The following is a 23361-nucleotide window of genomic DNA, read 5'->3' as shown; positions in this document are numbered from 1 at the left end:
ATGACTAGGATGAGGACAAGACTCGAAATCACAATTTAGAGAACCAAGGGTTATTTGGCTTGGAGTTCTGTCTCTTAATATTTAAAAGTCTGGAACAGGAAAAGGGAGCTGTGTAGTCCTAGAAGACAGAGCAGGGACCAAAGAGGGGAGCAGTAGAGAGCGCTAACTCCATAACAGCAGCCCACCATGTGTCAAGTGCTATGCCAGGTGCTTTCACAGTATTACGTCAGAATTCACCACGACATAAAATATAATACTTTTCTAATTACAAAGTGCTTAAGCTTACATTATTCCAACTGCCCAGAATGTCTTTCCACTGAGCTCCTTGTATCCAAATACTACCCATCTCCAGGCCCAGACTAAATGCCCCCTTGTCTATGGAGCCTTAACTTTTCGTATGTACTAATTACAATTCTCTTACCAGACTGAAAGTTCTTTGAAAGGCAAAGGTCATGAGGATACATCTTTATGGTCCTCCTCAATGCCAAATGGGGCATACTGCTCATGATGGGCCTTAAGAATGAATAAATGGCAAAGAAAATGTACAAATGGCCAAAAAACTTATTAAAAGATGCTATCAAGGAAATGCAAACCAAAACCACAACTAGATATCACTACACACATACTAAAGATGGCTCTAATAAAAATGACAACGAATGTTGGCAAAGATGTGGAGAAATCAGAACCCTCATATTCTATATTGCTGGTGAGAATGTTAAAATGGTTTAGTTACTTTGGAAACTAGTGTGACAGTTTCTCAAAATGTTAAACATAGAGTTACCATATGACCTGACAGTTCCACTCCTAGGTATAGATATAAAAACATACGTTCACACGAAACCTGTACACAAATGTTCATAGTAGTGTTATTCATAATAGTCAAAAAGTGAAAACACAAATGTCCATCAACTGATGAATGTATAAATAAAATGTAGTATATCTATACATGGAATATTATTCAGTCATTAAAAGGAACAAAGTACTGATACATGCTACAACAGAGATGAACCCTGAAAACATATTAAGTGAAAGAAGCCAGTGACAAGGCGCCACATATTGTATGAGTCCATTTATTTGAAATACCCATATAGGGAAATCCATCGAGACAGAATGTCAATTAGCAGTTGCCAGGGTCTGGGAGAAGGGGGAATGGGGAGTGACTGCTAATGGGACTGGGTTTTTTGGGGGGTAATGGTGATGAAAATGTTCTGGAATTAGAGAGCAGCGATGGTTGCATAATCTTACAACTATATTAAAAAACCACTGAACTGTATACTTTAAAAGGGTGAATTTTATGATATGCGAATTATATCTCAAAAGGAAAAATAAAATGAATGAGTAAATGTTTGACCAATCAGTCTGCTTATCATTCAGGAGGGAGAGTGTGCCTCATACCTAGAGGTGCCTAACTGAAGGCTGGATGTTGCCCATCAGAGAACCTAAAGAGGAGACATGAATACTGGACAGGAAGTGAGGCTGGAGACAAAAGTGCCTTGGGTCCTAACAGACCCATTCGGGGGCTGTACCTGAGTCCCAGTTGGCCCTGGGAAGGATACTGCTCTGCCTGCTGGACTCTGAACCCCTGGGAATTTCAGGGGCCTCCTCCAATTGTTTGTGCTTTACATTCGGTCCCTGCTCACTATCTGCAAAAGCTGGTCAAATACACAGACTTCCCGGGAGGCCTGGGTGCTATCCTTGCAAACAAAAGGGCATTGAGATGGAAGCCTCAGCTCAGCCTCAGAGAGGGATTCTTATGCAGCCTTCCTGGGCCTCCCATCCACATGAATGGAGGATCCTGGAGACCAGTCAGCCTGCCCAGCTGCTGTACCCTCCTGCTGGGTAGACTCTGGAGAATAAACAAGGTTTTATTCAACCAGTCAATCAACTGGCCAGACTCTATCTGTACTGTGTGCTTTCTGAGTGCCCAGTCAGCCTTGTGTGACTAGGGATGGTGAAGGCAGGAGGAGATGCCATCTACCTGGCTGTGACAGCATGGCCTGGGTGAGGAGACACACACATGAAGCAACTGAGGAGAAAGACAATGAGGTGAAAACTAAACATGATACCATTTGGCTCAGACTTTAAGGCTGTGGAAATGTTGATAAGAAAGATCAACATGGGCTGGAACTAGCAGTGAACTGCAGTGAGAAAAGCACATACTTTGCATTCACATGGGACTCGGTTTAAATCACAGCTCTACTCCTTACAAGCTGTAGGGTAGTAAGCACTAAATCTGTCTGAGCTTCAAGTGGAAAATGATTATAACGCAATCTGTTTTGCAATACTGCAGCAAAGAATGAAGGTAATACATATACAGTATCTGGTACTCTGCCTCACACAGAGTGGGTATCTAATAAATGGCAGCTATTATTATTAGGGAGGGTGAGCTTTCTGGAAAAGGAAGGGCTTGAAGGGGGCAATGAACCACAAACAGGATCTAGATAGGGGTGTGAGGAGAACAGGGGTAGAGTTGGAAGTGCTACAAAGGCTCACAGGTAGGAAGAAGTAAGCTGTGTGCTTAGGGCTAGAGAAGCCAGTTCTGACTGGAATGGGGGTTCTTGGGACAGAGGGGAGCCGGCTTGGCTGGGAGGAATGCAGGGGTGGGGTGGGGCCTGTCAATGAAGAGCAGAGTTGAGGGCAGGACAGATAAGGGATCTAGATTTGACATTTATCTTCAGGAACCTTATAGACTCCCAGTAAGGCAGACTGAAATGGTTCTCCGTTGAGCAACAAAATATCTCCCTGAGCCTGGAAAAGTGCTGGGAGGAAACTGTGACCCAGGCAAGCTCCATTCTGCTTCCGGCCTCATGGCCTCCTCATCTGTAAAATGAAGTGGTGGGTCACTTCCAAGGGGGCGACTTTGGGTAAATTACTCAAACAATCCAAATTTCTGTTTCATCATCTATGAAATGGGGCTATACTACTTACACAGTTTTAAGGATTTAGTGATTTAAGTCTCACGTAATGCCTATCTCTAAAAAGGCATTCAATAAACATTGGTCACTATTAGTAATAGTTAACAATGTTATTAAAATATTATTATTTTATGTGCTTTATAATATACATATACAATGAATATATGTAAAAAATATACAAAAGTATGCTGTCAAAGTAATATGCTACAAACATTAAACAAAACTCTGAATATACATGGGTTCTAAAAAAATGTAGTAAAACTAAGCATGATAGGCTGGGTGCCTTTCTGCTCCACCTTAATATCCATTTACCTTGTGTTCATTCGCTGGGGTCTCTGAATGCACACTAGGAGCTTAAGAAAAATGAAGAGGGTAAAAATAGATTATCCAGAAAATCCTACCCATTATCTTAATTTATTTTGCTAGTTCAGGGGCGAACACTTAGTGTAATTAACAACACTCAAAAACAACACCTACTATGTATTGAGCACCTGATATGTGCCAGGCACAGCACTCACTGGTTTTTCTCATTTAATACTCACAGCAAAGGTGTGAGGTAGGTCAATCATCATCCCACTTTGCAGATGAAAAATCTAAGGCTAGAGAGGTTAGGCTACTTTCCCAAGGTCACAGAGCTAACAAATGGCACAGCTGGGATCCAAACCTTGTTTTCTCAGACTGACAGCTGGGAGTCAAACCTTGTTTTCTCAGATTCTGAATTCCTTACTGACAGGATTCCTGCCGGTGATATGAAAACCTCTCCAGCAAACCCACTGACAGAGTCACAAGAAGAGAACCACTTATGGCCTTAGGAGGACTTTGGGCCTGGGACCACTGCTCCAAAGAGAGGAGAGGGAAGGAAGCAGGATGTAGAAGAGCCTTAAAGTTCGAAAGTCAGATTTTCTGAGGAGGCTTTTCAAACAGGACAGAGAGAGCAGAACTGTGAGGTAAATTGCTACAGTGAATATGGTAAGCCCAGTAACATATTAGTTTGACTATTTTTAATATTCTTAGATTTCTCTATGTTCCTCAGTTTCCAGGAAAACTCCACGGGAAAATATCCAACTGGTTCCAGTCATGCTGACAGGATTTGTGCTATGACCATGACTGAGCTGGGACTTTGGAGAAGAAGCACTTGGGCCACAGCAATGGTGGTGGGGAGATACAGCCTGACAGCTGCCCCTGCTGGGGAGCCCTGGGGCACAGCAGTTTTGTGGTCTCACTGCCTCCATGGCTAGATCAGTGCCCAAGAAGACGCTGGCACACACAAGCTGGTAGGCACTCAGATTGGCTCCTAATGTTTCTCAGCAATCAGAATGGTTGCTGAAGAGGGCAGACAGCAGAAGCAAGAAGAACTACAATCCTGCAGCCTGTGGAATGAAAACCACATTGACAGAAAGACAGACAAAATGAAAAGGCAGAGGACTATTTACCAGATGAAGGAACAAGATAAAACCCCAGAAAAACAACTAAATGAAGTGGAGACAGGCAACCTTCCAGGAAAAGAATTCAGATGATCCAGGACCTCGGAAAAAGAATGGAGGCAAAGATCGAGAAGATGCAAGAAATGTTTAACAAAGACCTAGAAGAATTAAAGAACAAACACCTAGAAGAATTAAAGAACAAACAGAGATGAACAACACAACAACTGAAAACAAAAATACACTAGAAAGAATCAACAGCAGAATAACTGAGGCAGAAGAATGGATAAGTGACCTGGAAGACAGAATGGTGGAATTCACTGCTGCAGAACAGAATAAAGAAAAAAGAATGAAAAGAAATGAAGACAGCCTAAGAGACCTCTGGGACAACATTAAACACACCAACATTCGCATTATAGGGGTCCCCGAAGGAGAAGAGAGAGAGAAAGAACCCAAGAAAATATTTGAAGAGATTATGGTCGAAAACTTCCCTAACATGGGAAAGGAAATGGGCACCCAACTCCAGGAAGCACAGAAAGTCCCAGGCAGGATAAACCCAAGGAGAAACACACCGAGACACATAGTAATCAAATTGAACAAAATTAAAGACAAAGAAAAATTATTAAAAGCAACAAGGGAAAAACAACAAATAATATACAAGGGAACTCCCATAAGGTTAACAACTGATTTCTCAGCAGAAACTCTACAAGCCAGAAGGGAATGGCATGATATATTTAAAGTGATGAAAGGGAAGAACCTACAACCAAGATTACTCTACCCAGCAAAGATCTCATTCAGATTCGACAGAGAAATCAAAACCTTTACAGGTAAGCGAAAGCTAAGAGAATTCAGCACCACCAAACCAGCTCTACAACAAATGCTAAAGGAACTTCTCTAAGTGGGAAACACAAGAGAAGAAAAGTACCTACAAAAACAAACCCAAGACAATTAAGAAAATGGTAATAGGAACATACATATCGATAATTACCTTAAATGTGAATGGATTAAATGCTCCAACCAAAAGACAAAGGCTCGCTGAATGGATACAAAAACAAGACCCATAAATATGCTGTGTACCAGAGACCCACTTCAGACCTAGGGACATATACAGACTGAAAGTTAGGGGAAGGAAAAATATATTCCATGCAAGTGGAAATCAAGAGAAAGCTGGAGTAGCAATACTCATATCAGATATAATAGACTTTAAAATAAAGACTATTACAAGCGACAAGGAAGGACACTACATAATGATCAAGGGATCAATCCAGGAAGAAGATATAACAATTATAAATATATATGCACCCGACAAAGGAGCACCTCAATACATAAGACAAATGCTAACAGCTATAAAAGAGGAAACCGACACAGCAGCACCTCAGTGCATAAGACAAATGCTAACAGCTATAAAAGAGGAAATCGACAGTAACACAATAATAGTGGGGGACTTTAACACCTCACTTACACCAATGGACAGATCATCCAAACAGAAAATTAATAAGGAAACACAAGCTTTAAATGACACAATAGATGAGATAGATTTAATTGATATTTATAGGACATTCCATCCAAAACCAGCAGATTACACTTTCTTCTCAAGTGCACACGGAACATTCTCCAGGACAGATCATATCTTGGGTCACAAATCAAGCCTCGGTAAATTTAAGAAACTTGAAATCATAGTAAGCATCTTTTCCGACCACAACACTATGAGATTAGAAATTACAGGGAAAAAAAACGTAAAAAACACAAACACATGGAGGCTAAAAAATATGTTACTAAATAACCAAGAGATCACTGAAGAAATCAAAGAGGAAATAAAAAAATACCTAGAGACAAATGACAAAAAAAACATGACGATCCAAAAACCTATGGGATGCAGCAAAAGCAGTTGTAAGAGGGAAGTTTATAGCAATACAATCCTACCTCAAGAAACAAGAAAAATCTCAAATAAACAACCTAACCTTACACCTAATGGAACTAGAGAAAGAAGAACAAACAAAACCCAAAGTTAGTAGAAGGAAAGAAAGATCAGAGCAGAAATAAATGAAATAGAAACAAAGAAAACAACAGCAAAGATCAATAAAACTAAAAGCTGGTTCTCTGAGAAGATAAACAAAATTGATAAACCTTTAGCCAGACTCATCAAGAAAAAGAGGGAGAGGACTCAAACCAATAAAATTAGAAAAAGGAGAAGTTACAACGGACACCGCAGAAATACAAAGCATCATAAGAGACTACTACAAGCAACTTTATGCCAATAAAATGGACAACCTGGAAGAAATGGACAAATTCTTAGAAAGGTATAACCCTCCAAGACTGAACCAGGAAGAAATAGAAAATATGAACAGACCAATCACAAGTAATGAAATTGAAAATGATTAAAAATCTTCCAACAAACAGAAGTCCAGGACCAGATGGCTTCACAGGTGAATTCTACCAAACATTTAGAGAAGAGCTAACACCCTTCCTTCTCAAACTCTTCCAAAAATTTGCAGAGGAAGGAACACTCCCAAACTCATTCTATGAGGCCACCATCACCCTGATGCCAAAACCAGACAAACATTACCACAAAAAAAGAAAATTACAGACCAATATCCCTGATGAATATAGATGCAAAAATCCTCAACAAAATCCTAGCGAACAGAATCCAGCAACACATTAAAAGGATCATACACCACGATCGAGTGGGATTTATCCCAGGGATGCAAGGATTCTTCAGTATATGCAAGTCAATCAATGTGATACACCATGTTAACAAATTGAAGAAGAAAAACCATATGATCATCTCAATAGATGCAGAAAAAGCTTTTGACAAAATTCAACACCCATTTATGATAAAAACTCTCCAGAAAGTGGGCATAGAGGGAACCTACCTCAACATAATGAAGGCCATATATGACAAACGCACAGCAAACATCATTCTCAATGGTGAAAAACTGAAAGCATTTCCTCTAAGATCAGGAAAAAGACAAGGATGTCCACTCTCACCACTATTACTCAACACAGCTTTGGAAGTCCTAGCCACGGCAGTCAGAGAAGAAAAAGAAATAAAAGGGATACAAATTGGAAAAGAAGTAAAACTGTCACTGTTTGCAGATGACATGATACTATACATAGAGAATCCTAAAGATGCCAGCAGAAAACTACTAGAGCTAATCATTGAATTTGGTGAAGTTGCAGGACACAAAATTAATGCACAAAAATCTCGTGCATTCCTATACACTAACAACGAAAGATCAGAAAGAGAAATTAAGGAAACAATCCCATTCACCATTGCAACAAAAAGAATAAAATACCTAGGAATTAAAAAGAAAAAAAAAGAATGGTTGCTGAGCAGCTGAGCACATCAATCCCCTCTCAACCACCCCTGCCCCGCCCCCAACTCAGCTGTCATTGCTGTTAGAATAAGACAAAGCTCCTTACTATAGACAGCCTCCAATGCCTTGCAAGACCTGCTTATTCTCCAAGCTCCTGGCACCCCCCTCTGAGCTGCAGTCCCATCAGCCTTTTTCAGTCCTTCACACCTGCTGTTGTTCCTCCTGCCACGGGGCCTCTATAAACAAAAGTTCCTTCTGCCAGGAAAGCTCTTTTTATCCTTCTTCACCTAGGTTAATTCTTCCTCTCCTTCACTTCGGACTCAAGCTTCCTCTGGGAAGCTTTCCCTGACCAGAGTAAATCTCTCAGAGGCACTCAGGATTCTCCATACCATTCCTTTGCAGCATTTGTCACAGTTGTAATTTCATATTTGCACGATTAACGTCTGACTAGGCTTTAAGTTTCATGAGGTGAGGTCTGTACATTTCTGGCTTACCACTGATCCATCAGGGCCTAGCACAGTGCCAGCACACAGTAGGCACTATTTGTTGAATGAATAAATGACTGAACTAATTCATCATTTTTATTTTTTTCCTAGGGGATGTCAGTTCCTCCATTTACAGGTTTATTATGACTATAAATAACTGTTAACATCTGCCTAACTCTTACCATTCACCAAACACTTTTACAATTCTCAATAAGTATTTGTTAACTGTTTACATGAACAGAGATGAACACCACAGCAATGGTCTCCCACCTCCAAAACTCACAGTACTGTGAGAGAGACACACACAGAGAGAGAGAGAGAGAGAGACAGAGAGAGAGGAAGAAGGAAACAGATGACCCATCCCAAAAGAGGGTGATAAGTGCTACCTGGAGGGCTAGGGAAGGCTTCCCTGAAGACGTGACACTGATGAACCAAAGGATGGGTAATTTTCTAGACCACAAGAGTTCACCTGCCTGGAACTCTCACGAGATCCTGGGAGGGTGGCCTGTGAAGTTATCTTACAGTCGAAGTCACTGAGGAAGTTAAGGGACTACCAGCTCAAGGCCATACAGCCAAGGACCAGTGGGGCCAGCACTAGAGGCTCAATCCCAGGGCTGGGCTCCCCTTCAGGGGCATCCCTCCTTCCCCCAAGCCACCCCAGTAAGCCCTGGCTGTTCTCTGCTCCTCGGCTTGGCCAACCACCTGACTCTGCTGGGGTTCTCAGCAGCTGACTGGCTGTTTCCACAACTCACCTACTCTCGAAGTTCATAAAAAGCTGCTAACCCAATCTTCCCCAGTTGCTTTCCATCACCAGGGAGCAAGCAACCAGAGACTCAGTAAGTCCACACCTCAGAAAAGGTGCCAGGCCCTGGACCACTCTGCAAAATTGCTTGTTTGGTGAAGGCCCACTTGAGCAAGCCCTGGTGTTTTAGTGTGTGATTTGGACCCTCCCCAAAGGGCTCAGTTTTTTCTGTAGAGCTTAACCCTGAGAATTATATTTCAGAGTTCTCAGTGGGAAGCCCATTAACAAGATTTGGAAACTAAGATTCAAAAAGGGAGGGTCTATTACCTACTAAGGGTCATAGAGACAGTTACTGTGACAGAAGTGGAACCCAGGTCTTGTTTTCTTTATTTAATAATCTTCACTTTAATGCCAATTATTTATATAAGAGAACCACTGAGAATTAATTTCTGACAGTATTATTTTAAATAAAAAATATCATCTTTAAAGTTATGTGACGATGTTAACAGATGAGGTTTGTAATATATTTTAAATACATACTGCTCTTCTCTCTAAAATCCAAGCCAGGTATTTAGTGACAAATTCAGTGGCAAACTTTAATAACTTCAGTCAAACTTTAGTAACTTTTCTATCAGCGACTCATTCTGTCTCCTGAATAATAATGAACTTAGTAATTCCAGGGTAATACAGCAACTAGAATGGTCTAGGTTTAAATCCTGTCTCTGCTGGCCTTCTTCCTGACTCTCTGTCCTTGTTTCCTTATCTATAAAGTGGAGGTAATGATATCTATCTCTTGGGATTGTTATAAGCATATACTTAAAAAGCTTAGAATTGTGCCTGGCACATTACAAGTATTCAATTACTGCTAGCTGTTATTTTTTTAAACATCTTTATTGGAGTATAATTGCTTTACAATGTTGTGTTAGTTTCTGCTGCATAACAAAGTGAATCAGCTATACGTATACATATATCCCCATATCCCCTCCCTCTTGCGTCTCCCTCCCACCCTCCCTATGCCGCCCCTCTAGGTGGTCACAAAGCACAGAGCTGATCTCCCTGTGCTATGTGGCTGCTTCCCACTAGCTATCTATTTTATATTTGGTAGTGTATATATATATGCCTGCCACTCTCTCACTTTGTCCCAGCTTACCCTTCCCCCTCCCTGTATCCTCAAGTCCATTCTCTACATCTGCGTCTTTATTCCTGTCCTGTCCCTAGGTTCTTCAGAACCTTTTTTTTTCTTCTTAGATTCCATATATATGTGTTAGCATACGGTATTTGTTTTTCTCTTTCTGACTTCACTCTGTATGACAGTCTCTAGGTCCATCCACCTCACTGCAAATAACTCAATTTCGTTTCTTTTTATGGCTGAGTAATATTCCATTGTATATATGTACCACATCTTCTTTACCCATTCATCTGTCGATGGATACTTAGGTTGCTTCCATGTCCTGGCTACTGTAAATAGTGCTGCAATGAACATTGTGGTACATGACTCTTTTCGAATTATGGGAACCCAGGTCTTCTAATCCTAAAAACCTTGTATTCTTTCTGTAACATTATGCTGCCTTCCAACATCCCAGAATTCAAAACAACCTGTGTGGGTTATACCCTAGCATTCAAAAAATGCTCTCAAAAAGCATCAAATTACAAGAGTGATGCCAGTTAGGCCTTGACCTTTGGCCTAGGATAAAGCTTTTGTTTCAACCTATTGCAAGCCACAAGAACATTTACATATTTACTGGTTAAGAGAGTCAGATGTTTTGGTTGCTCTGATGCCATCATTAATATCTTCCCATCAAGCCAAAATGATACAACAATCAATAGACAGACAGCCTCCCTGAGGCCCCGAGACAGCCAAATGTATTTACCAGCCAGGGTTTTTGTTAATTAGATAAAATCCCTGGATCAATATGCAGAACATTTACCTATACTGTAGCTAAGCACATTCTGGACACCTTAATCCTGGCACGTGGACAGCAAGCGCCTCAAGCCCCAAGCTGGGGCATCTGGGGACAAGAACCAAACCAAGCCATCAATGCAGAGCTAGAATAAATGTGTTTAGCCTTCAACAAAACCCAACCCTTTCTTCTTTCCTGTGTTGCAAATCAAACCAGACTTTTTCCCAAAGGTATCTAGTAAAAAACTTTTAACTGGTATGAAGTACTTTATTGCCTAAAACCATCAAACCAGAAATCAAAACAAGATGTCAAAACAATCTCTAAACCAATCATTGAGGCAGCATGCTATATATAGCGGGAAGAGTCAGAAAGACCCATTCAACTGCCTAGTTGACCTCTCCACTTGAATATCTCACTGAAACGTTAAACGCAGCATGTTCAAAACTGAACTCATCATTTTCTTCCAATCCAGTCCTCCTCTAGGATCTTCATCTCAGCGAATGGTAACAGCATCTCCACAGCGGATCAAGCCAGAAAACAGAAATTCATTCTTAATACCTTCTTCTCCTTAATCAACCATATCCAATTCTATTCATTCATTCATTCATTCATTCATTCAAGATTCACATATTGAGTACCTACTACATACCAGGTACTGACACTGTTCTACACAACACCAAGTCCTGTCTAGCTTACCTCCTCCATCTCTGCTACTGACATCTTACTTCAAGTCACCACCTGCCATCATCCTCTCTGGTCTGCACTACTCCAGTCACTTTCAACCGGTCTTCTCCATCCACCACAGCTCTATCAATCTATTCTCCACAGAGCAGCCAGAGTGATCTTTTAAAATTACAGATCTAGATCATGTCACCATGTATGTGTCTTTTTCTCTCACATACACACACCTTAAAATTCTTCAATGGCTGCCCACTGTTCTTAGTAAAAATAAAAATCATTAACTTGGCCAACAGATCCAGTGTGATATGGTCCTTGCTTAACTTTCCAACTTTACTTCACACCCTCTCCCACTTACTCTCTAGAGTCCAGTCATACTGGCCTTCTCTAATTCCTTCACATCTCTGCTTGACTCAAGGCCTTCTACCTACTGCCCTTCTAACACAGTGTTCTAGTTTTCTCTTCATCCTTCAGAGTTCACTTCAATCTCACTCAGATGGTTTGCCTTACTGACCACATACCCCCACCCCTAACCCCTCCTATACTCAAGGTTAGATTCCCAAGTGTCTTGTACTTCATTTTTTAAAGAGTTTTATTAAGATATAATCCACAGGACTTCCCTGGCAGTCCAGTGGTTAGGATTCCGTGCTTCCACTGCAGGGGGCACAGGTTCAATCCCTGGTTGGGGATCTAAGATCCCACATGCCGTGAGGCACAGCCAAAAAATAAATTAAATAAATATTTAAAAAATTCTCCTTTAGGGCTTCCCTGGTGGCGCAGTGGTTGAGAGTCCGCCTGCCAATGCAGGGGACACGGGTTCATGCCCCAGTCCGGGAAGATCCCACATGCCGTGGAGCGCCTGGGCCCGTGAGCCATGGCCGCTGAGCCTGCGCGTCCGGAGCCTGTGCTCCGCAACGGGAGAGGCCATAACAGTGAAAGGCCTGCGTACCGCAACAAAACAAAACAAAACAAAACAACAACAACAATAAAAACTCTCCTCTATAAAAAAAAAAGGAGAAATAAAAAGGATATAATTCACATACCATAAAATCCATCCATTAAAAGTACACAACTCAATTGCTCTTAGTAGATTCAGAGTTGTGTGATCTTGACTACTAACCTCAGAACATTTTCATTAGCCCAGAAAGAAACTCTGGACCCACTAGCAGTCACTCCCTGTGCCCTCCCAACCCCAGCCTCTCCAGTCCTTGGCAATCACCAATCTACTTTGTCTCTATGGATTTGTCTGTTCTGGACATTTTATGTAAATTGAATCATATAATATGTGGTCTTTTGTGTCTGGCTTCTTTCACTTAGCATAATGCTTCCAAGGTCATGTTGTAGCATATACCTAGCAGTACTTCATTTCTTTGTACTGATAAATAATATTCCACTGTATGGCTATACTATATTTTTATTTATCCATTGATCAGTTAATAGACTTTGGAGTTGTTTCCCTCTTTAGGCTACTATGAATAACGCTGCTGTGAACGTTCATGTACAAGTACATTAATATACATGTTTTCATTTCTCTGCAGTACATACCTAGGAGTAGACTTGCTGGATCATAAGGTAACTCTATCTTTAATATTTTGAAGAATTGCCAACTGTTTTCCAAAGCAGTTACACCATTTCACATTCCCACCAGTAATATATGAGGATTCCAATTTCCCCACATTCTTACCAACACTTGCTATTATGTCTTTCTGATTACAGTCACCCTAATGGGTGAGAAGCAGTATCTCATTGTGGCTTTGATTAGCATCACCCTAATGCTAATGATGTTTGGCATCTTTTCACACGCTTATCGGTCATTTGAAAATCTTTTTCAGAAAAATGTCTATTCAGATCCTTTGTCCATTTTTAAATTGGGTTAACTTTTTTATTCTTGAGTTGTAAGAGTTCTTTACATATTCTGGATGCAAATCTCATATAATTTGCAAATATTTTCTCCTTTTCTGTGGGAGAGTCTTTTCACCTTCTTAAAAGTGTCCTTTGAACACAAATGTTTTTAATTTCCATGAAGTCCAATTTACCTAATTTTTTCTTTGGTTTCCTATGCTTTTGGTGCCATATCTAAGAAGGCTTTGCCTAGCCCACAGTCACAAAGATTTAATCCTATGTTTTCTTCTAAGAGTTTTATAGTTTTAGCTCTTACATTTAGGTCTATGATCCATTTTGAGTTAATTTTTGTGTATAGGTGAGGGAGGACTCCAACTGCATTTTTTTGCATGTGGATATCCAGTTGTCCCAGCACCATCTGTTGAAGAGACAAACTGTTCATCACTTTGAAGTACATAATTATAATTGCATAATTAGTCACCTGGCCCCCGGTTAGACTGTAAGTACCAAGAGGGCAGGAACTGTGCCAATCTTGTTCACCACTCTACCTCCAGCACTCAGTCCAACGCCTAGTTCCTAATAAGCAGTCATATATATTGGTTGAATTAAGTAATAATTCTATTATTAATAATGAACACTCAACAACTCTGTAAGTTATAGGTACTATCATTTCCATGTTACTTAGTCTTACAGAAGTTAGGCAACTTGTGCCTTGTTTTGCTGGTTCTCGATTTTTGACTTAATGTGCTCCCTCTTCACCTGAGAAGAGGGTCAGTGAGCTCCTCCAGAGCGAGGACTGCTTCCCCTTCCTCATTTTGTTGCCACCAACACAAATTCAGCTCAGGGCTAGGCACAATGGACAGGCTGGACAGATGAGTGACTGAGGGACAAATGGACAATGCCCTCCATGACCAGGTCCCTTCCTATCTCCAGTCTCTCCTGGCCTCAGGCTGTGATCCAGCAACACCAAACAGTAATTTCCCCTCCTCACCACACACTCTAGGCTGTTTCTTGCCTCAGTGCTATCACTTACACTGTTCCCTTTGCCTGGAACGCCTTCTCCTTCTATTTGCTAAGCCCTCCTGACATTTTAAGACTCTAATCTTTTTCACTAGGAAATGTCTGAGAGGTGTCATTTCCTCTAGGACATCTTCTCTGGTCCCCCAGGTTGATTAGTGGTATATCCTGGCCTCCTGTCTCAGCACTGATCACACTGTGTTACCACAGTCTTCCCCAGACTCCTTCACTGAGGGCAGGAATCATGAGTGGTCAGATGTCCCCTGTGCCAAGTATGCAACCCAGCATATGACAGGTGCTCAGTAAAATTTTGTCAAATGAACAAATGAATCCTGGAGAGAAAGGGTAGGCAGTCTGCAGTCCAAGATTGACACCATCAGACTTCCTTCTTTTAAAAAGCGCTTGGGCGGATGGAAACAACTGAGTTAAGCACTCAGCAGAGGGCTTTCCTGGTGGCACAGTGGTTAAGAATCTGCCTGCCAATGCAGGGGACATGGGTTCAAGCCCTGGTCTGGGAAGATCCCACATGCCGCAGAGCAACTAAGCCTGTGCGCCACAACTACTGAGCCTGCGCTCTAGAGCCCGCGAGCCACAACTACTGAAGCCCGCGCGTCTACAGCCTGTGCTCCGCAACAAGAGAAGCCATCGCAATGAGAAGCCAGCGCACCGCAACAAAGAGTAGCCCCGCTCGCCGCAACCAGAGAAAAGCCTGCGCGCAGCAACAAAGACCCAACGCAGCCAAAAATAAAATAAATAAATTTAAAAAAAACTAACAGAAAAAGCACTCAGCAAAGGCCCAGCTCCCTGCCGGGAGAAGGGAAGTGGGTAGGGGTATAGTCTTTCACCCAAGTTTGTTCGAAAGGAAATGTGATCTCCACTGGGAGAACAGGAGGCCTCACTTCTGCCAGTCCCGACAGCTCTTCACATGGCTCAGCTCGAGGCTGGACAGATGTGCCTTCAGACTGCCCTGTGCCCTAGGTTTCGGGTGAGTGGATCCTGAGTCCAGAAGCCAGGCTTGGGTTTGGGCTAAGCCCAGAAGCAGGGCCACCTGCTCATGCTGCTGACAGGTGGGACAGGGGCCTCAGGACTGGGCTTCCACTCCTGAAGAGCGAGACCTGAACTTGCTAACAAGGTTTAAGTGCCTTGGGGGAGGAAGGAAACAGTTGCCACACAGGGAGAAAGGAGGAGAGGACAATGGGAAGAAAAAGGGACCCAGCCCTCCTCTGATATAGCCAATGGGATTATGGAAATAAGACTCTGGATTGTCTACTTCAGGTTTGCTGAAAAGTCAGTAAAAAGCAGCTTTCCCCAACTTTCACTGTGCTGGAGAAGAGGATAAGACATGTGGGAAACCAGACCTTGTCCCTGCCCTGGGGAGGCACACAATCCAGTGGTTTAAGGTGAAGTCTAGCCCAAACCTTCTTAATATAAAAAACAGTGTGGCGAGTGGCAGAACCTTCCCTGCCCCTTTAGCCAGGCAGGCCCATACCACAAACGATTAGCCAGCTCTACATAAAACAGGTCAACAGTGCCCACACTTCAGGTGGCTGTCCAGAGCTGTTGGCTTGCTGCGTGAGGATTCCTCATCTGTTCCTGATTTGGGCAGCATGGGAACCTCACTGGTTTTCCTGTTCATGGGCTGAGTGCCTCCTCAGTCCTGATGTTCAGCCCTGCTTCTCCTACCTGACCTCCAACCTCTCTTCTAGCAAAGGATTCCTCTCCTGCCATGGCTAACACGGCTCTTCCTAGATGACCCACATACCTTCCCAGACCAGCAGGCAGGTGTGGGGCAACGGGCAGATCACACGCAGCTGGGAGGAGTCAAGGAAGTCTTCACAAGGGCTGTAGGACTTGAGCTGACGCTGGGAGGCTTTAAGCAGAGGGTAATGAACACTGTGTACAGAGAGCCATCTGTGTGGAGGGTCCACACCTAGAACCTAGGAACTGCAGATTCCAGAGTATCCTTAAAGAGGATGATGAAATTTCCCGCCTCTGAGCAGAAGAGCTTCAGATCGCTGCCCTTCACTATCCAGAGCTCTCCCAAGGCTCTGGGGCCAGCGGAAGGTAGGGGGCCATCAAGGCAGAGACACACACAGCATAGAATCCAGAGAGGGCAAGAAGGAAAGGAGGGTAGAGGACAATATTATTACCAGGTCTCAGTTTTATTCCAAATACTGATTTAACCACACATCATACACATGGTGACCCAACCACGTATAAACTATAGTAAATATCTTTTAAAAATTGAGAATGGAATTCTATCCTGGTATCGGCAGGTCTGTTGGGCAGAACTAAAGGCCAGGACACACAGAGGAAGAAATTAGGAGTAGCGTTAAGCACCTGTGCAGAGTCTAGGGCGTAAAAAGGCTAAACAAGGACCTGCAGTAGGAATTCAAGAAAGCTTCCTTCTAGCAAGGGTGGTCGGGCTCTCCCCACTCCTACCTGTAGGTCTAGCTCTCTGAGTGGGAAGAACTGTGATTGGTAGGTTACATGTTTGTTTCCTTGAGACCAGGTGGTGGTGGAGGGGGGAGACTGTCAATTCTGAGGGGCAGGGTCTGTGCCTTGCTCATCTCTGACCCCCTCACGAGGGGTGAAGGGAGATTCTGATTGAGTCATCATGACCAAGAGAGATAGGACAAGAGGAGGCAGGAGAAAGGCAGGTTAGAGACTGGTGACACACAGGAAAGTCCCTACAGACCCTATCCACACAGGCAAGCATGAATGTTGTCAATCACACACACAACATAAATTCAATCACTTCCTGTAATTTTGTGGCAGGGGTTTACCTGCTAATGAGAAAAATGTGTATTTGAAAGAGCTAAATCAATCAACCCTTGGGGGCTCAATGGAACAGGGTAAACTCAGCCTCCCCTAGGTGATGGAAAGGTGGATTCACAGCACTGCTGCTCTGTAAATGCACTGCCTATACTGGCTCGCCAGAGGAAAGCAGCAGTTACCTCAGCAGTCATCAACAGGTGATTAAAGGGTCAGTAAAAGCCTTAAAGCACAGGGCACAGCCACTTTCCACCCCCTCATGCCATCATACTGCAGCAGAAGGAAATGAGGCTCATCTGTTTCTGGCCACGCACTGCCTGGAGTTATGAATGGCTCCTATAACAACAAGCTGACATCTGTGCTTGGTTTTAAAGATGCATCATCGCATGTTTATTAAACTATTGCTCCATAATATTTATTTGGCTACGAAACAACTCCCAGCCCATACTTCCAAAAGTGGCTTATTAGAAACTAAGCCTTGAACATTAATACTCAAAAGCACCCTTGAGAATCAATAATAATGCTGCAGATAAAATGCAAGGGAATCAAAGCAGTAAGTCTTGATGGGGGCTGTGACTGCCTTTCAACACTTTCTTGTATGTTCAGGCAACTGGAGTGAGGGAGCGCACCAACGGGTGTGCAGCGCTGGGCGCAGTGACAGCCTCTCCAAACACCTGACTTCCTGTTTAAAATGTGGACATAGTGGCAGGGAAGGGAGGATGTCCTATGGCCACCTAGCTCTATACAAAAGGCAAAAAATGGTCAAAGTTAGGCCTAATGCGGGCCACTAGTTTCACAAAGAATGAAGCCTCTGCCCCTGAATAACAGCCCCATACTGATGCCCTATGTCTGAGCATCCGTCCAAGACACAGACTCTGCCCTGCCCTGGGCACCAGGTGGAGGCCCGAGTGAAGTCCTGTCCCTGAGCAAGAACAAGTCTCAGATCTAACTGACCAGTGGTCACTAGGGGAACAGCTGAGCCAGGGAGGCTAGAAATGCAGTCAGCCCCTGGGCAGGAGCCCAGCATGTGCACCCAGCCCTGCAGGCAGGCTGCTCTGGCAGAAAGGTCTCTTCCAGCTCCCTCTCAAATCTCCAAGCCTCTCCACTGGTGCCCACCTGCACCCCATCCAGGCAACAAGCAATTACAAGTGACCGATCCCACAGAGAAACAAGAACAAACTGGAAGATTCACTGAAGAACCTACAGGATGCAGAGGAACTCCAAACCACATCCTTCAAAGAACAGAACAGCCAAAGGATCCGGGGATGTTTGGGGCCAGAAAGAAGACACAGGGACTGATTCTCTACCTTAAAATATCTAAGGGTTGACCTGGGCCAAAGGAGCCCAAGTGACTCGGTGACTACAAGGAAGTCACAGCGTTCAGTTCCCAGCTCACTGTGAGGATTTCCTCCAAGGCAGAGCCACCGCCAGAGCAAGGGGCCCATCCCGCTCAGCCCTCCTGCACGGGAGAGCAAGGCCTGGGGTATGACACTCACCTGTTGACTTCTTGGACATTGTTGGCTCGAACAGCTTCCACCAGGGCTGCATCTGAAGAGAGAGGGGGCACTGGTCAAATCCCTGGCCAGGACCTACCCCTCAGGGCTGCTTGGAGGGCCCAGTAAGACAGTGGAAATGGAGGCACTTCAGAAACATGGGCTTTAGCAAGTGAAAGGGCGCCAAGATATACAAAGAGAAAGCTAGTCATCCCCTGCCTACGTGGTAGCCTCTGTTAACAACTTGTCTTCCACATCTTTCTATTAGAGCCCAAACACTTCACTCTCATCACAAAGGTGATCCAAATAACGTGTTAGTACCACGTGTGGCCTACAGTAAACACTCAGTGTGTGAACTCCTTCACTCTTCATTAGCTATAAAGCTCTGCAGGTTTATGTGATTATCATTGTTGTTATTAACCATCCCCCTACCTTGCCCCACTTTCTCCTCCCACTTCAGTTTCTCAGCCTAGTCTTGAATCTTGATGTCACAGGTCACAAGCCCAACAAGAGGGACAGGATAGGGAGGAGCAGGCAGGGATATGGACCCCTCTGAGAGTGGAGACAGCCTCGACCAGGAGGCCAGGCTCCAATACACTCTGCCCGCTATTCACCATGTGCTATGGCAGCCCCTCTCCCTCTCAACCCCAGCTTCCCTGACTATAAAGCAGAGACAGTAATCCCTGCCCTGATGGCCTCACAAGGATGGTAAAGAAATGAAATAATGGCTGAAAAATCTGCAAACACCCAAGTGCCAAGCCCAACAAAGGGAGATCCAAAGCAGAGGGTTCCAATCAATCCTTTAGGAATCACCAGGCCTAGCAGAAAGGCAATGTTAAGTCTGGCCTGGCCTGGGCAGCCTGTAGGCTGTTGGCACCACCTTGTGGCCATAGGAAAAGCTGCCTGGCTCGAAAAAACTCAAAAGTCAGCAGAGGCACAATTCTTTCCTGGGCCGGTGCAACACTTTGAGCCCAGCTGGTCCTGAGCTCCACTGATGGGCACTGGACAGACTCATACCCATCCCTGCCTCAAGGAGCTCTCAGTCCAGCCAAGAGAGTCACCCAGTAAAACATGAGAGGAAGCACTGGAGCCGGGTGGAAGTAGCAGACTCGGGCTCCAGTCCTAGCTCTGCCACTTACTTTCTGTATGAGCTAGCTAACTTACCTAACCTCCGGAGCCTCAGTTTCCTCATGTGTACAAAATCCACCTTATCATGCATATGCAAACCAGTCCTGTGGTTCAGACCTATGCATATGCCTCCACCTCACCTCCTGGCCTAGACTGCAGGGCCAGGTCTTCCTTGGTTACCTTCCCCAGTTGTTCTTCCAACACACACCCAGGCATGCTTGGGCAGCCCCTAGCTAGAAGGGAAACAAGCCTTCCTCAGATATTGCTGTATCCACTCTCCCCTCAGTCTTCAAAAAGAAGTGGCCTCTGCAAGGTCACAGAGGGAGTGAGGTATGAGCTGAGATTAGAACCAGGGCCTCCTGGCTCCTAAAGGGCAGTAATGACTGTGCTGCACTGAGGGTCTCAGCTTACAACTCAAAGTAAGGAGACAGGGTAACTGGCAGGTCAGAAAGGTTGAACTGGTCATGGTTTTGGTCATTATCTATTTTGGTGAACAGACCCTAGGCTCTTTGCTAGGGTTCATATGCCACAAAGTCCAATCTGGAGCCTCCCAAAAGCTCTAAGGCACGACCTTGGACACCTTCCCCCAGTCCTTCTAAACATACTGGCCTCGGAACATTCCCTGCTCATCAACTTTCCATTGCCTACAGGAGAATTCCAACCTTTCCAAACCCTTGTGCCTGATATCCAGACCCCACTCCATCTGCTCTCACCTCATTCCAAAGACCCCCTGTCCTCTAACCAGGCTGGACATTCTGCTAGCCTCTATACATGCCATGCTGACCTGCGACTACTTTATCTTTGTTCCCGGAAACCTCTGCGTAGAATACAAACCATCTCAAGGTACATTTACTAAGTACCTATACTAAATACCAGAGACTATGGTGGACAAACAACGTGAAAGTATTAGGGAAAGGAGCTGGCATCAACCTGAAAATATCAAGATGCACTTGCTGCTCTCATGGAACTCACAATATTCACTCTCCTTTTCATCTTTGCCTTATCCTTCGGAACTCAAGTTCAAATTCCCCATCCTCCAGGAAAGTCTCCAATCATTCGGGAAGGCTTTCCTGACCCTGCTGGCCTTCTGATCCCCCAACAACACACTGTCAAACCACTCACCAGACCTACAGGTCTAACTGCCTGCACTGTCCCCTTAACTGGCATTGTGTTAAGTTAGGAGTTCTACATTGAGCGCCAAAGTAGGCACACACAGAGTATAAAAATATTGGAAGTAATAGAATCATAAAAATATAATTTAATTTTTAATATTATAAAAATATTGGAAGTAATAGAATCATAGCATGCCCAAGCTAGAAGAGCCCTTAGGGGTTCTATTTCAACACCCTCATTTTGTAGATGAGAAAACAGAGGACCACTGAGGAGGAACAAAACTCCAAAGTCACAATGGGAGTTAGAGGCAGAACCAAAACAAGATCCCAGGTGTCCTTACTCCCCATCTAAGGCCCTTCCTTTATAGCTGGTCACATCTGTTGAATAAACAAATGAATGTCAAGGGAGTCCCTCCTCTTGGTCCAAAATCTCAGAGCTTGGGATGCATGGAATCTAGGAACACCATGCCTTAGTCTTCTCTCTTGAGGAAAAGCTGAGAACCTGAGTAGCTGGACTCACGTAGGCCAGAAGTCTAGCTCTCTGCCTGCTCTCCCAGTGCCTGCTCGGCTCCATGCACCCAGGGGGGATGCCAACCTGGGTCAGCCAGCCCCCATGGTTGCTCTGGGGCTCTACAGAGCCACTTCCTTGTCTTCCTTCTCCTGCCAACTGCCCCACATAGCAAGATCACCTCACGCCTGAGACCAGGCACAGCAAAACCTTAGGAGTCTCCCTGATGGATACACCCACGCTGCTGAACTCCAAGAGGAGTCAAAATAACAGCACTGTAAGCGTACTGAGAAGTCATCCTTCACTGTATAAATGGGGAAACTGAAGCTAGAGAGCAGCAAGGGGCGAGCAGGGCCAAAGCTGGCATTGAAACCAAGTCTCCTCTTCCTTTCTCAGGCCACCTTAGGGAGGGCAACTTCTCTAAACCATCTAATGGTTGCCCTTAAAACACGCGCGGTTCCTTGGAGACCTCTTAAAAGAGGAATTGAACCAGGCGATACGGTAGAGAAAATGCTCCCATTGTACAGATGGACAAAGTGATGCTCAAAGAAGGGAGGCTGACCTGTAATAACTGTATTATTATACAATAATAGTTGTACAATTTGGGAAATTATACAACGCAGAGACACTGAACTCTTCGGCCTGCTCTATGACCTGATGATGTCTAGGTTCTACAAGGACTGAGGCTCCGGTGGTCTAAATCTATATGCAACTCCCACCCTCCAAAGATACGCAGTCAGGACACTCCTCCGGCCTCTCACTTCCACAAACCCATACTGTCCCGATAATCACCCTTGTTTGACGGGCTCTTGCTGTAACAATGTACCACCAGCACCGTTGCCAGCGCCCACACGCCCATTCCGGCCCTGCTGAGGGCCCCGTTCCAGCTGTCCTGTCCAGGTAGAGTGTCTTCGGGGCTAGGAAGGCGTCCCCACGTGGCGGCTGCGAGGCAGGGGGTCTCGGTACCTCCCCTCTGGCGCCCCCCAGTGGCTGTCCCTTCTCTTGTGAGTAAGGCCGGCGATGTTCCAGGGCGCCCCCCGATGGCTGCCCTCAGCCATTGAGGCTCCCCGCGTCCCCCGGTGGTCACACTCCGGTCGGTGGCACTCCCACGGCTCCGGAGCGATGGGGACCTAAGCAGCTGGAGAAGCAGCCGCGGCGCCGGCGCTGTTCTCCTCAACACCAGGGACCCCAGCATCGTGACAGCCTCTTCGATAACCCCCTGGTGCCGGCCCCTGTACTGGCCACGTCCAACATGGCTGCCGCGGCGCGTTCGAAGACGCCGCGTAGTGGAATTACGCACTACTTCACGGGAGTGGTAGTCCACAGCCCTAGATCTTGACGCAGCGGAGGAAAAAATAAACTACACTTCCCAGAAGGCTCTGGAACTTGCGCCAGAATGACTGCCGGCTTACGGGAGCCCGAGGCATGTTGGGAAATGGAGATAGGGCGGGGGGGCGTGGCAAGGAGGGAAACAACCAAGTAGGGGCGCCGCGATCAAGAGTTAAGGTTGAAAAAAAAAAAGCAATTTCTAACGATTGTAAATTAAACAGGAATCTTCAGTGAAGGCCAATTATGAAACTTATGTTTATTTCTTTTAGCCTATATCTCTTTTCAGCCTGGGACTGCTTTTCAAAAAGATATCTAGGTAACTGGAATAGAAATTCCTTTTCTTTTCCTACACAGGCTTCCTTTCGGTTGAAAAGCTGACGCCTAATCTTGCTTGTCTTATTTTCAAAGGGCTTTCACATGGGCTATCTCATCTCATCCTTATGGTAGCTGCATGTGGGAACCTGGGCAAGGACTATAATTCCCGTATACAGGGAAGGAAATTTAGGCTCAAAAGTGAAATGATTTGTCAATAAATCAATAAATAAAGCTCAAGTCTTCTGACTCTCCATTAACACCTGCACCCCCAACCTGCCCTCTCTTCTCCAGAGTGAACCCACAGGTAGGCAAAGGAGGAAGCTCTTCTTTATGCCAGTTCCAGCTCCTGCTCCTGCACTTACTTCACAGTATCAGAGCCTTCC

At 44.5% G+C, this 23361-nt stretch overlaps 1 protein-coding gene across 2 annotated transcripts in view; it reads right to left on the bottom strand.

Annotated features, from left to right (window-relative positions):
• Window positions 1-22563, bottom strand: part of CLPB (ClpB family mitochondrial disaggregase) — a 145739-nt gene extending 123176 nt beyond the window's left edge. Inside the window, exons 1-2 of one of the 2 annotated variants that reach the window (XM_082844678.1) lie at window positions 22127-22563; window positions 18590-18641 (exon numbers count right to left, since the gene is read on the bottom strand). In XM_082844678.1, the coding sequence (XP_082700804.1) occupies window positions 18590-18641; window positions 22127-22529 (455 nt within the window). In that variant the 5' untranslated portion in view covers window positions 22530-22563. The remainder of the gene's footprint in view (window positions 1-18589; window positions 18642-22126) is intronic. The other variant, XM_082844677.1, reaches the window with a different exon arrangement.
• Between the last annotated feature and the right edge of the window lie 798 nt (window positions 22564-23361).

Source organism: Leucopleurus acutus (assembly GCF_964270905.1).
Source record: "Leucopleurus acutus genome assembly, chromosome: 8".
Classification (NCBI taxonomy): domain Eukaryota; kingdom Metazoa; phylum Chordata; class Mammalia; order Artiodactyla; family Delphinidae; genus Leucopleurus; species Leucopleurus acutus.
Note: the sequence above shows the minus strand (reverse complement) of the source record. Positions and strands in the feature narration are given on the sequence as shown.